The 14,967-nt window shown below is 40.8% G+C and overlaps 2 protein-coding genes across 3 annotated transcripts in view; one reads left to right on the top strand and one right to left on the bottom strand.

Annotated features, from left to right (window-relative positions):
- Positions 1-8,937, top strand: part of PLPP1 (phospholipid phosphatase 1) — a gene marked incomplete at its 5' end in the record, with an annotated part of 41,234 nt that extends 32,297 nt beyond the window's left edge. The window contains 2 exons of the mRNA XM_086629292.1: positions 6,368-6,544; positions 8,808-8,937. Of these exons, the coding sequence (XP_086485418.1) occupies positions 6,368-6,544; positions 8,808-8,933 (303 nt within the window). The remainder of the gene's footprint in view (positions 1-6,367; positions 6,545-8,807) is intronic.
- A 394-nt stretch (positions 8,938-9,331) lies between these two features.
- Positions 9,332-14,967, bottom strand: part of MTREX (Mtr4 exosome RNA helicase) — a 50,030-nt gene continuing 44,394 nt past the window's right edge. For both annotated transcript variants that reach the window (XM_086628909.1, XM_086628910.1), the window contains 4 exons: positions 14,572-14,628; positions 13,991-14,153; positions 9,739-9,843; positions 9,332-9,387 (listed from right to left, as the gene is read on the bottom strand). In XM_086628909.1, coding sequence (XP_086485035.1) covers positions 9,335-9,387; positions 9,739-9,843; positions 13,991-14,153; positions 14,572-14,628 — 378 coding nt within the window. In that variant the 3' untranslated portion in view covers positions 9,332-9,334. The remainder of the gene's footprint in view (positions 9,388-9,738; positions 9,844-13,990; positions 14,154-14,571; positions 14,629-14,967) is intronic.

Genomic DNA, 14,967 nt, shown 5'->3' with positions numbered 1-14,967 from the left:
TATACCAGGCATAAATATCTATTTGTTAAGAAAAGGGATCTCATTAAGAAGGCAAAATAAACTTTGAAGGCTAAATGTGGGGTTTTTAATGTTTTTTTGGGGGGGGGTTGTTTTGTTTTTTTTAAGAACCCCAGCCCATGAGAGACTCATGAGTTCTGCTGCATCTCTGTAGTGCTTTTATAATACGGTTTTCTGTTTCGATGTGAGCCTGTTGTGTTTAAAATTACATGAGAGAGGCGTTATCCGTATTAACATCAAGCTTCACATGAAACAAACTGCACACTGATTTCTGGTTTGCAGGCAGTGTCTTGCTGGTTGATGCCTAGAGCTCTGTGTTTATCCACAGATACAGTGCTTACAGGTGTAAAACAAGCTGTTCCACTTCTATGTAATATTTGCATAAACACAAGATTTTATATGACAGGTTATTTCTCAGCACATCTTGTGGCCCTTGGCCATTGTTTTGTGCTCAGAACTGCAATTTTTAAACTGTTTCCTAGATTTGTTACACTTCCTTGGATTCCAGAGTTTGTGCTAGCTGAAATATGATTAATAGCTTTTATACAAAGCTATTCAAATAATAGAATTTATACAAAGGAATCTCTACAGTTTCCTGTTACATGCAGAAAAGGAAGAGCTATTTTGCAGACCTTCACAGAAGAAGTAGAAAGATTAGAAGATCTCTGAGGGAGCTTTTTTTCTCTCTTGTTGCCTAGCCTGAGTGGGGCAGAGGTGTCTTTGTACTACTGGATTGCTGAGCAGGACTGGAACAGGGAGATGGCAGTTCATCCATCTGTCCAAATGTTCATTTTCTGTTGCTTTATAGCCTTATGCAGGAATCCAGTGTGACTGTTTCAGCTCTTTCATTCTCTTGGAGGATCTTGAGTAACTGCTTGTATCAAAGATGCTTGGGTGCAAACTGTGTGTTGTAGAAATGTGTAGGACTGTGGTTACTGGAGTCCTCCTCACAGAAGGGCAATGATGCTTATTTGCTGATGGAGTTGGAGATTGGATAGTTACTTTGGTGCTCTGTGCATCTACTCAGCTTCCTAATGGAAGACTTCACAGTCTTAGGAGCAGGGGGACTGTGTCTTGTAAGGATGTCCTTGGGATATCCATAGAAATGGAATTTTCCTGTCCTACAAATGTGCCTGGATCCTCAGCCTTTATTCCTAACCCCGGGTCTGCTGGAGAATTTTGCCCCATCTTTTATCATATTAGTTACTCTGAGGCTGTTTTTTTCTGAAGACTTAACACTGGTGTCTCCTGTGCTTTCCTTTCTTCCTTTCACGCCTGCCCTCTTAACAAAACCACCATAACACGGTTCTCCATATCCCTCATCCAAAACCCAACCTTATACATGTGTATGCACGCTTGAGGTGGCTTATGCATTAATGTTTCAGAGCTTCTTGGTTTGGGAAGAATCCTTAACAGTGGATTTCCACAGCACCAATTACTGTTTGTGGCTCTTGGAGTTTCTGGGTGAGAAGACTTGCTTCGAAGTGTGAGCTTTTCTAACTGCAGTCAGTAATGGATCCAAATACTAATGACTCCAGTAGGCTCTTAGCCTGTTAAGAGCAACACAGTACTACCATGGGGCTTCTTCTTAATGATCAGGCAGATGTCATGGAACTAAAGTTAGACATGACTCATGGTAAATCCTAAGTAAAGTAAATGCCATCTATTTGGTCTCTCCCAAAACTTGTATCGACTGCTATGGCCTGTCAAAGTAGGGCGTATTTCATAACTAAACGGACTTTCTGCACTTTTGTTTCTCCTCCAGATTCTTATTACTTGTACTCAGACAAACTGAGAAGGGTTCTCATTTCCCCATGTCACAGGGGAGTTTTCTTTCTAGGAAAACCATATTATCTCTCTGTTTTGCTATTAAGTTCATGATGCTGTGAGTGTATTGCGATTGAGGAGACAAAAATAGAAGGGAAAATAGATACATCTCCAAAGGGAAAATGTGTTTCTGTTCCTGAGGACAGAACAGGACACCTGTAGGAAATGAGATTACTAGGGCCTTCTGATATCAGGAAACATAAAATCGTATTGAAGAAAATCCATTTTCAAAAAGTGACAGAACAAATCAATTGATACAAGTAAAACTCTTCCTGGGTGAGGGAAAACCCCCCAAAACTGTATTCCTTTTGACTTCCATTCTTGAAGCAGGACTGAAAGTGCAACAGAATTTCCCGTACCGTAATAAGCAAAACGTTTTGCAGTATGGAACTTAATTTGAGTTAACAGTATTTTGGAAGAAAGCTGAGAGGGTATTGAATGAAAAATGACTGAGGAATTTAAAGTATTAAGACTAAATATCTGAAACATGACCTGGGTTAGTGGAGTGAGTAGGTTGTGGTAGATTTAAAAGAATTTTGTGCCCTTTAAGGGGATGTGAGATGTTAGCTGCTAGGGAATTTTCTTGTGAAGCTGCATGGTTACACCTAGTCCATCTAGGAAATAAAAGTCACCTGTAAGTACTTTAAAATTAGGTAGGCAAGTGTGTGTGTGTATATATATATAAAAATAGTGCTTTGGTGGAAAGACAAATACTTGAAAGTGATATTAGATATGTTAAGAGTAGCAAATAATTCTCCAGTTGCAGAGACCCTTTCGTTCATATCTGTGGCTTCTTGCAAGAAGCCACAAAGTGGCTGTGAGTTTCTCCTCTTTCCTGTGTATATTTTTAGAAATGAAGTACTAGACCATAGATTAAGAAGAAACTTGTGTTCAGGATGTGTGTGGTGTAGAGAACATATTTTCATTACAGAGTAAGCATTAGCTAGAAGGGAAAAAAAGTTGGAGATTATTTAATCCCATTACAAGAAAGTTTCTATGAAACCTATTTGTGCACTTCAAAAGAGGGAACAAAACTAACATGAGAAACAGCGGGATGGAGGAGTGAAGAGAAATAGGTCATAGCTGAGTGATATTACTGAACGATCGGACAGATGCTCAGAAACAGGACAGCATGGTCAAACAGCTGTCACTGATAGGAGCATGTTGCCACCAGGACAGCTGTGGATGCTCGTGCTCTTCATAGGCTCACAAATGTATTTCTCAGCAAGAACTGAAATGCTGGTAAGAGACATTACAGTAGTATTAACCTGATGACTTTTTCCTAAAGTTCCTGCTGCTTCCGTAGATTACCAGCTTTACTTGTAACACTTATTCCTTTCTAGAAAAGAGTCATGGGTGGGGAGTCGGGCAGGGATTTGCTTCCGTCTCCCTTTAAGCCTGCGTTGTAAACGACTTCAAAGAGGAGCACGAGAACCTGAGGCATGCTGTGCTTATCAGGAGGGGTTCTGTAAACAGTCTGAAGTCATTGCCTTCTGTTAGTCAACAGGGTCAAAATGGTACTAAGTGTTAAACACCAAGCCACCTCTGTGTTGTGCGTATAGTACTATGTAAGGTCTGATACTGTAGGAAGGACTCTTGGGCATACTCATGTCATCAACTTAGGTTTACGGAATTATATGGGATTTAATGGAATTGCAAGACAAAAACTCCTTCCTCTCTTTGGCTACTTTATTGTCCTGTGTGGTCCTACATCAGGAAGGTCCTGCATCCAGACATGTTGCTGTTCCTAAGAGTGAGTCATGTTAAGAGGAGGAATCTTTGTGGGGGAGCATGACTGCCTGAGCCTATTAGCAGCAGTGCCAACTTGAAGTTACCTGCTTAAAAATAACACGGAATTTGCCATTGCAGCAGCTGGTTAATAAGCAATTGCTCTCAACTGAACAAAAAAAAACAACCAAAAAAACAATTGTAAGAACAAGAACAGCTGCTACTTCCGAAATTAAATGCAGCAGAGATCAGTCACACTGGCACTTAGCTGTGGTATGATTTCTCACCCTTCTCACACCTAATTTTAGAACAATATAAATTCATCTGCTGGTGGAAGGTGCAAGAAGGGCTTTGGACACTTCCTGTGCAGCTACTGGAGTTGGTGGTGTGAGGAAGCACCTAGAATTGATCAAGTCTGTATCCAACTGCATGTATTCTGCAGGTGATAAAGCAGCTCCAGGTCTTCTCTATGAGGGAGATTACTCTCTTAGTATGGAAATTAAGTCTTCAGGTAGATGTTAAATCCAAGTTTCTTGTTTGATGCTTTATCAAGCAGAAAGAAAATCTGAATGGATGCTGTATAAGGGAGATTAAAAGACTATTTTATTTGTCATTCAGTGTTGTGGGCTGGCTTTTTGTGTGGCTTGCCTCATTTTCTTCCTCTGTTCAGAAGTAAACCTGGCTTCCTGCCTATCTGCAGTTGCATAACCTTTTTTTTCTCATATGACCATAAATCTTTCCCAACTACCAGAAATCTACCACTACACTACCACATAGTGATAGGACAAGGGGCAATAGCGTTAAACTGAAAGAGGGTACATTTCAATTAGACAGAAGGAAGAATTTTTTACAAGGGTGGTGAAAACACTGGAACAGGTTGCCCAGAGAAGCTGTGGCTGCCCCATCCCTGAAGCGTTCAAGGCCAGGTTGGATGGGACTTTGAGCAACCTAATCTAAGGGAAGGTGTCCCTGCCTGTGGCAGGGGAGTTGGAACTAGATGATTTTGAAGGCCCCTTCCAACCCAAACCATTCTATGATTCTGAATGCTTACATGGAAAAAAATTTATTTTAGCAAGGTATTTTTAAGCAGAATTTAGTGGGAATAAGGAAAGAGGAAAGAGCCAGTATTGAATGATCAGCCATCTCTTTTTAGGCTACGAGCATGTGCTCCTTGGACCTACCTCTGCTCCATTTGGCGCTCAGGTAGTGTTCTGGTCTGCTGTTGTAAATCCACTAGTAGTATTGATATAAGACCATTAAAACACCTTTCGTTAAAAGAACTGCGCGACAGCTAAGTTTTGAAGTGGCTAAACAGTATTTTCCCTAGTGGTGAAATTAAGGTCCGCAGGAATACGCAGTGTCCACCACCTGAGGGGGGGAAAATTGTTTTCCAGTTCAGGCTTAGCTGCAGCTTCTTCAGAGTCCAATTTCACCCTGACCTTGCTGTTAAAGAAAACCAGCTATGGATAGGGTTGATCTTTTTGATGCTCCATTTATAGCTGAAAAAGTCAGCATGCCAAAATTACGATGTAAGTTACTTGGAGAAACCAACCAACCATTCCCCAAATGTTTAACTTTGGAAAGTAGCACCTTTGCATCTACAGTGCATGCTCTATGCCTGTATTTACATTGTAAATGTACTGCTTCTGAAAGGTAGCCATAGCTTTTGAAGTTCGCAATGGGGGGATTTACCTGAAGTTTAGTGTGCTGTCCTAGTGCCTGAAGCCTGTATTTTATTTAGCTTCTAGGATTTCACAAGACTGTCAATTAAGGTTTTGTACTTGAGCTTAAGTTCCTAGATAGTACTGCAAAGATATTCTTGAAGTGTTAAATATAACTTCCAACTGTATTATTCTTCTCTGTAAATACAGTAACTATGGTGCCTTTTTTGTGACAGGATCCAGTTCCAGAATAAATTCAATGATGTTTACAGGGTGTATTTAGAGAAGCTCCTCTTATAGCTGAAATAAGAGGTCTCTGTCCTAGACAGACCAGAGGAGGAGACAAAAGCAAGGTCTTAGATTATTAGATGGGAAAGTAATATTTGAGATAACACATCAAAAGCATAAACAACATAAATATTGCTGAGGGGAGAGAAAAAGCATGGGAACTGCACATATCTGCTTGCTTACCAGAGTGGTAACACGGTTAATGTGCAGCTAAAAAGGACTTGGAACAGATGGAGCTCAGTGAAATACACCAGTGGCAGAGGAACGTGATCCTAGATGTCAACCAGTCATTGTATCAAGTTAGTTCTGACACGGGAATAGTATGCTAAAACTCCGTAATACTAAAGATGACGGGAAATGAAAATAAGAGTTAAAAACTTGTCAGCTCTGTGGTGTTCCTGCTCAGAGCAAGATGGGGCTCTCTATTTAGAGGACTGTAAATCTGGATTGGTTGCCACCTATTTTTTCTGTGTAAGACTTACCTGTAGTTAATGGAGGAGTAAAATACTGGTTTGACATCCACTGGATTCTTTCTAAGACTTAAGTGGCTCTGGTAGTACCAGTACCTTTATCCTGAAAAGAATCGATGGTCACATGGGTACAAATACAGCCAAGTATTTATATGATTGTGTAACGCAGTTTTACATAAAACATCACGACCAACACTGACTATGAAATTCTGCTTTAGTGTGCTTGTGAGAGCATAGCACTGCACACATTCGTGGGCAGTATCGTGTCTCTGGACATGAATTTCAAGTCAACTCTTTGAACAGACCCAACAATTTTATGTGATTACTGTTTCTGTATTTACTGCATTTTATAATGATTTTTTCTTTTCTTTTTAGCTTTACCTTCAGGCCAGAATGAAAGGAGACTGGGCAAGACTTGTACGTCCTACTGTACAATTTGGTCTTATTGCTGCATCTATCTATGTGGGTCTCTCACGTGTGTCTGATTACAAGCATCACTGGAGTGATGTTTTAACCGGACTCATTCAGGGAGCAGTGGTAGCTGTGCTCATTGTAAGTAATTCCTGAGGGGGGTGTGTGGGGGTGCGTGTGTAAACGCTGCTTTTCTAAACAGCGCCTTAGGCTGTGTTCAGAGGAAAGCAGACCTGTCTCCACAATTTGAAAATTGCTGGAGAGAGGGGAGACAGCTCCTTGAACTGGGTGTAGAAACAGTACTCCAGGGAGCGAGGCAGGCTCTGGGCCAGTGGTGAGATAAGAGGCTGTTTTAGCTGCTAGAGAAGGTGAAATTGTCCCTGACAAACAGGGACAATAACTTAGTTTTCAAATAACTAAGATGGAAACAGTCAACTGCAAAACTGTGTGGGCCTCTGGATAACCATACCTTTTGCTTCCAGCCAAATTCTAAATCTCAAGTACAACAGCAGAGAACTGTGTACGAGGTAAGCAGTGCAAAAAAAGGCCTTTGAGTATAGCGTGAAAGTGTCTGCCTCTGCCAGCTTATACAGGCTGTCTTCTCAGTCTCATGGGAACCTAAAACCCTTCACCGTGTCTTGTGTCCGTGTTCACAAGCATGCGAAGCTTAGCTGTACTGACAAGTGAAAAGCTATCCCAAGGAATGGAGAATCACCAGACTTGGAGCTGCAGGCCTGGTTGACTTAGTGGCAGCAGTTGTGTTGGCTGTCACCATAGTGCCATGGCTGATTCATCCAAGGGAAGGGACAGATCAGAGAGACTTCTGGTTTGGAGACATGAGCTAATTGAGGTGATACTGAAGGATTCAGTTAGCAAAAACTGAGGCTCACCTGGAATTACTACCTCCAAGATAAATGTTTTCTTAGCTGAAAGTCAGAAGTTCATTTCAAGACAAAGCTTTGTTTACTTGTTGCAATGAATCATCCAAGCAAATCTTGGAGGAGCTCTGGGAGTCCCTACATACTGCATTAGTCCCTACATACTGTTATTAAATGCCTCTATGTGGACTAAAACATAATCCTACCCCTGACTTTTGTACAATCTCATTCTCTAAGGAAGAGTGCAAGGAATGGGAAACTGATCAGGGATTGAAGAGCTGATTAGCAAAACAGTTATTAGCAAAACAAATTTAGTGAAGGGTGTTGGATGACTGAGAGGATATCTTAGTGATGTTTTGTTATACAAGAATGAGTAGAAGGTGGCATTACAGTGAACAGGGTTGAAAGGTGTGGAATTTTTTTTTAAAAATAAAATCCCCCAAACAAATCCCCTATCCGAAAGAACTGAAGAGTTTACCTCCAGGAACAGAAAGCTGAGGTAAGAGCGTGCTGGGGCAGCAACTGCAGTTGGAGCACTAAATCGAGTTGAGTGAATTCTGCATTAAGTGGAAGCTGAAACTCCTCTGGCATGCAGCCGAAGCAGCATACCGAGTCCTCAGCCAGCTCTCCCTGTGGAAGATGGTTTCTTCTGCTGCCCCAAACTGTGTTCTGCAGTTCTCAGGCTTGCAATGGGAGGGGAAGAGGTTATGTAGGAAGAGAAAGAGATCATGAGAGAAGGCTTTTCATTTATTGCACTTCATGCAGCGCTGTACCCAGCTTGTCTACTAGTACAGCTTGGTGAAGTGGGCAGCAGGAAGAGAGCAAGCTGCAGAATTGGATCAAGGCACCTGTCTTGTAGTCAGTATCTGTGAAGGAAGTGAGGTGCTATGTTCAAAGGAATGCAGGAAAGGATAATGTAGGTAGAGTTGGCCTTACAGCTGCTGGAGCTGTGGGTGAGATGTGTATTGGGGAGGGGGCTGCTGTGAACCTTGCCAAGGAAGGGCAAGTTTAACCAAGCTTAGTTTAACCAGCCTTTAAATAAATTCAAGTGAGAGTGACACTCCAGAGGATAACAGTTACCAACAACTACTGAACCCTCTTACTTAGCTGAAGGACAAGCTCTCCTATCCTGTTCTAAATAAATGACAGAATAAACTTAGCCATACAAGCGATGCGGGCCCTCAGCAAGCATGTTTTGCCTCTTCATTTAGAGCTGTTTAAGCTATGGCTAGTGTAATGAAGCAGATAAGGCAGTTAGCAGTTCATTACCACACAAGCCTTAAATTTGGCTTAAACCATCAGTGGCTAAGTGATCAACTTAGGGAGGCAGGTAATAGCTGGAGAAAAAGCTATTGGAAGAGTAGATGCCAGAATTTTATAGAAGACTTCCTAGCAATTATCTAATGTTTTAATTTGTTTAAACTTTTTATTAGTTTTGCTTGTGGAATTTACCTTCTGCAAAAGCATTTACCTGCTGTTTCAAAGACTTGCAAGTGCAGGAATTTAACACTAATTTGTTCACTTAGGTTGTGTATGTGTCTGACTTCTTCAAAGTGAGAGGATGTACATTTCAACCAAAAGAAGATTCCCATACAACCCTACATGAGACTCCAACAAATGGAAATCACTTTGGCAGCAATCATCAACCATGAAGAATGACACACCTCACCTGTCTTGCTCTCTGAAAACATTTTCACAAGTCTAACTATGTAATATAAGTAAATGCCTTTAAGGGACTGCTGCTGCTCTTGAATGCTCACTTTACCTGTATATAGTAACATCTACCACAGTTATTGTATATCTAAACTTCACATTTCTCTTGGTTCAAGCTCTTGCTTAAAAGAAAAAAAGCTATTCAAATTGTAAATTTTCATTGAAAACATGGTAACAGTTATATTACACTGCTGTTTATTTGTACATGCCTTGTTAAAACAACTGTGGTTTAAATACACACTATTAAAGGAAACAATGACTTGAGATGGACGTAGCATGTGAAGCTGATGAATGTGTTCCATAATGTGAATCTAGTACTGTTTCTAGAAGATATCTTCTGTTACAGGTAAAGGCTTGCAGCAAACACGATATCTCTCTTGATTTTTGTAATCCCTATTAAAAAGGAAAATGTTATTAATATCCAGCAATCACAACTGACACAATCACTGTTTCAAGTACAGTCACAGGCATGTAATACTTTGCAGTGGAGCAAGCGTTACAAATCTTAAACAGAAGTCTTTGTACTCCATTTGCAGTCACAAATTCACACTACCTCTTTAAGTCAAACTTTAAAACATAGATGTTATCTGGAAAGAGAGCAATGATGCTCTTTACCATGAAGTCAATACCAGAAGCTTTTATTACCAGATCATTCACCCATGAGCTGCCCTACCTGCCCCCCCCAACTTTACTTTCAAATGCTTGCTAGAATTAATTCTCATACTGAGGCAGTGAAATACATACCCTCTGCAAATTTATTTTCTAGCTCTGTGTTTCCAATGGCTTTTGCAGCCTGGCACATCTGCCGAAGCAATTCTTCTAGCCTTCTCATGCAACGAATTATGCTACCTGTATAAAAAGAGTGAGGGAAGACTTCGTATTCCCTGCCACATCATGTCACTGAACAGTACAGTTGCTTGAGCCCACTTTGGACCAAAGCAACCGTTCCTTCTCCAAGCTTGTTCCATTTGATCTAGAAGGCAAGGGTAAGAACAGCCATAAATCTTAAACAGAAACCAAGCTTAACAGTAAACTTTTCCATCAGGCATTTCCTTGAAGCTACCTCCAAATGCTTGGCCTGTTTCTTGTTTTCTTCTACTATCTTCACAGCATCTAATACCTAGTCAGAGGACTTTCTGAGCTGTTTAGTAGTTCCTAGTGGATTTTTCTTTCAAGTCCTTGTTAATTAAGACTTCCCTCAAAAACCATACATGTTTAGGGGATTCACAGGTTTGCTGCTTTAAGAATCACCACACATAGGTTTTGGGGTGGAAGTGTGCTTGTTTTTTTGACAGCCCTTAGCTCTTTAGTTGGCAGAGGCAGCGAGACAATAAGTGGTCTACCTTACTACTCCTGTGCCCCTCAAGTCTATGGGACCACTCCACCTCTCCATTGCATGCCTGCAGTAATGCATACACACTCAGTCTTGATCTAGCTTCTACGCTGCAACCCAATGCATTTGTCTTCTCTTTTAACTTGCTTCTAAGCTCAGGTCAGGTCTCTCTTAACAGGGACCTAATCCTTATGCTTATCTAGCAACATGCAAACAGTATGCTGATGGTCATTTCCTCCAGCATCATCTCACACAGACAGACAGTCAAAATTACTGTACGCTATATAACTGTCATAGGGTAAATATGGGATGAAGGGACTGAGAGCAGCCCTGTGGCGAAGGACTTGGGGGTATGGGTAGATCAAAAGCTAGACATGAGCCAGCAACAAGCACTTGCAACCCAGAAAGCCAACCGTATTCTGGGCTGCATTAAAAGAAGCATGGCCAGCAGGTTCAGGGAGGTCATTCTGTCCCTCTACTCTGCTCTTGTGAGACCCCACCTGGAATACTGCGTTCGGCTTTGGAGTCCCCAATACAGGAAAAACACAGACCACCTCCCCTGTGAGGACAAACTGAGAGAGCTGGATTTGTTCAGCCTGGAGAAGAGATGGCTCTTGGGAAACCTCATTGCAGCCTTTCAATACTTAAAGGGGGCTTATAAGAAAGATGGGGAGAGGCGTTTTAGCAGGGCCTGTTGCAACTGGACAAGGCGTAATGGTTTTAAACTAAAAGACAGTAGATTCAGACTAGATCTAAGGAAGAGATTTTTTTTATGATGAGGGTGGTGAAACACTGGAACAGGTTACCCAGAAAGGTGGTAGATGTCCCATCCCTGGAAACATTCAAGGTCAGCTTGGACAGGGAACAGGTTGGAGCAACCTGATCTAGTTGAAGATGTCCCTGCTTACTGCAGGGGTGTTGGACTTGATGACCTTTCTATGGTTCAATGAAATACTAGCTCTAGATAGGGCATAATATCTGGAGAAAAACTGTCCATATGAAAAGAACATTCTATGAAGTTAATGGGAAAGTGAGACATTAAGGAAAGTAAAATAACACTTCTCTTCTAAAAACATTCATATCATACCAGTAGGCCAGGTCAGCTTCTACAGTAAGAACAGTTTGTAAGAGGGCAGCAGTCTGTAAAACCTATTGCAATGACATGAGGTGAAAGAAAACCATACAAAAGCTATTGGACACAAAGCTCAAAGCTCCCCCACGCATGGCCACGCTGCGTTGTGGCAGGTCCCAGCTCAGCTCTCAAAGATCCTGCTCATCTCCATTTGCAAGGCCAACCCTGACAACCGCTCCAGGGAGTGCTCACTTACAGGCAGACATACACCACATTTTTGGAATAAATGACTATTGTCTATACTCGCTTCCACGGAACAAAACAGTCAATCTGCAATCGGCTAGTAGGATACTTAGCTCAGTTTACCATTCTTCTCTCCAGCTTTAAAAAGCTGCTCTAATTTCTGTGTCTTCCCAATACACACATTTCAGCTAAATGACAACTCATTTTCATTAGCCACTCAACACTGCTCCAATCTGTAGCGCTCACGCTTGCTCTTGGACACCTGGGCTTACGCTGCAACCTGAAGAGGCAGCCATGTACTTAGCACAGCTACAGGCTTTCACACTGCTCGTAACTGCACCCAAAAGGGGTTGCAGATACTTGACCATCAATACTAACAAAATCGCAGAACACCATCTGTCTTTAGGCTTGTGAGAGTGGAAGCATGCCATCAACTCAAGATTTCTGTCTATAAAAGTTCTACTAGTGCCTGTGAGCCTGGATGTCAGCACAAAACGACGTCACTCATGAAAAGCACAGTCTTTCAGAAAGCACTTTTTATAAAAGGGGAGTGGGGGGGAGGGGGCGGGAAGGGCAATGAAAAGCTTTTTAAAAAAAAGTTCAAAAAGAGCAGTGGCTTCCAATGTACTCTCTAATGGGTGGACAATTTTCTGCCTGCCTACTAAAACTGGTGCACCGCAGTGAAGTTGGGACTTCCTGTAATAGCAGCAACTCATTATTGCAAATTTCCACATTGTCCAAAAGGCAAAGAGGAAAATATACCTCCTTTCAGAGCTTTAATAAGCGATCATGCTGTGCGCCTCATGGTAACAACCTCTATGGAAATTAAAAGCACTAATACCTAACATGAAAATTTGCATTTAAGATCACAATAAGGATGCTGTGGGTTTTGGTTTGTGTTTCGTTGTTTGGTTTTGGGTTGTTTTTTTTGTATTCTGGTTTTTAATTTCTTTGAAATCATTACAGCAACTTGGCTAACCAGGGCAAACTCCCCTGAGATTTAGCAACACCACACTGCATTTAAGGTAAGCATAACTGACAGTGGAGGTCTGAAGTGCTTTCCTTCCATTTGGAGAATGCACAGAAAACCAGCCTATTAAAAGTTAAGAGAAGAATCACACATCAACCTCTGGCACAAGAGCTGAACTTCTCAAAGCAGGCCCGTAAGATCTAATTTTGAGAGATCTAGCACTGTTGACTAGGACAAGGCTGACCGACTAGCCTTAGCCCAGGTATGGTAAATAGAAAACATGACTGCCTTGTCTATTCTAAACAGTCCGGTGCCAACATAAAAAAAAAAAGCCAGCTACTGCTTCTCCTTTTGTATGCCTCCTACTCAGGGTGCCTCTACAGCAGATGTAAGGCTCAGACATTTATTGCAATAGGAAGAACCTGATGAATGCAGAATCAAAGACTGCTAAGACTCCTGTAAGGCAACCTGCTTTAGAAAGTTCCTGGGATGACAGAAGTGCATGAATTCTTTTGGTTTAAGGGCTCCCATTTGCAGCTGTGTACGTGCAAACAAGGAAACAGCATTTGAGAGAGGCAAGACAATGGTGACAGTAACAACGTCAAAAAGGACTTTCAAGTCTCAGTCATTACACACAGACTTGTAAGACTGGTGCACCCATCCTACTGTTCTTCACAACTTTCAACATAGCTGATGTAAGATTAATTTAGGTTTCTCATTCTGGTTTGACCTTCAGGTGGATGGTATCTTTCTCTTACAAATTATCTGGGCTTTAAGTCATCCTATTTTTAAAATAATGAAAACTAAGTATCCTTCCTCAAGGGGCAGTTTCCAGTAGTCCAGTTTTAGGAAACAAATTAACGCAGGTGACAGGTTACGTCAAGGCTTTTCAAACATCTGCATTACACTACTGTGATAAACCATCCAAAATAGAGACTTGATTACCACTTCTTACTTCTGTCACAATTAAGACAGCAGGAGGAACCTTCGATTCAGCAAGTCAGTGAAACATTTAACTGTAAGGAGGACAAGCACAAAAGCTGTCCTTCTCAATGGCAAGCATTTGGAACATTTTTCCCTTTAACTAGCAAAGGTATGTGTTACGTTTTGTTGCAATACTTAGGATTTCTTATAGAAAGTTCTTTAAATGTAGTGATATCCCTTTAAAAAAATCTTCTATATTTTCTTAATTATCAACAGTGTAACTACAAATTAACATATACAGTAACCAAATTTTTCCCCACTTAGTTTCACCTGTGCAGGTACTTGAATGCATCTGAGTTAATATGTTTTGTGATCTATTATGTTATTCAGAATTACCATTCCATGTTATGGAATTACTATCTCACACCTCCTGAGGAAGAAACGATTAACATACCTTCAAAGACATCAGTCATTTTACAGATGTGAGCAAAGTTAGCTCCGTTTGCCCATGTATACACAACATCCATTAGGTTGGGTCTGAAAGAATTTAAGTAATTTTCTTCATCAATTTCCAGTTTTGCTTCTGCCGACACCTTGGCGATTCTTTTTGCACACTCCTTTAAAATAAAGTATTTTAAATTTATAATACACTTAAACGGATCAAGTGTTTAAACAATAGAAAGGCTTGCATATTATTAAGTACTGCATACAGGGTGAGGTTTGTCTTTTAGTGTGAAATTATTCAGAATCAGAAAGTAAACCACTGTTTACATTAAGTCTGCCTGCACTAGCAGCTCACAATGTCATAAGCAGGCTTATAGAAGTCATTAAAGGCATGTTCTAAATTAGCATAAAGATTTCTTGCAAAAAAGATAATCCACCATTACACACTGCAAAACCAGATCCAGGGCCAGCCAAACCCAGTGATGATCCAAAAATCAAGTCTTCACCATGCATTTATTATACTTTACTCATACACTTTACCCATGTTAACACAGACACTGAGCTCAGACAGATTTGTAATGGACAGATTACCTGCATTTGACGAAGTGGCCCTGCCAACTGCTCTGTCAATTTTGGCATTTCGCTGGACTGAAAAAGAAGACATTAAGTAATCTCATGCACTCTCATACATTTGCTGTACATCAAATTAAATACAAAAATAGAGGTTCAATGTGTGCTAAATTATTCCAAGGACTTCTCAAAGCTGTTATCAAACACTAAAATTTACCAAATTCCCCAAGTACTTTTTCCTCAAACTAAATCAGAAAATGAAATCTTTCTGTACAGTATGCTAACAGTATGGAAAAAAATAACTTGCTTTCTGAACACTTTCTAAATTCCTGCTATTCAGCTGTTACATAGTTTTGAACTGCTGAACTTATGATCGTTCACTACTTTAACTCTCACAAGCTTTTCTTTAACAATATA

Source organism: Tauraco erythrolophus, chromosome Z (assembly GCF_009769465.1).
Source record: "Tauraco erythrolophus isolate bTauEry1 chromosome Z, bTauEry1.pri, whole genome shotgun sequence".
Lineage (NCBI taxonomy): Eukaryota > Metazoa > Chordata > Aves > Musophagiformes > Musophagidae > Tauraco > Tauraco erythrolophus.
The sequence above is the reverse complement of the archived record's forward strand: the minus strand, read 5'-3'. Positions and strand labels throughout refer to the sequence as shown.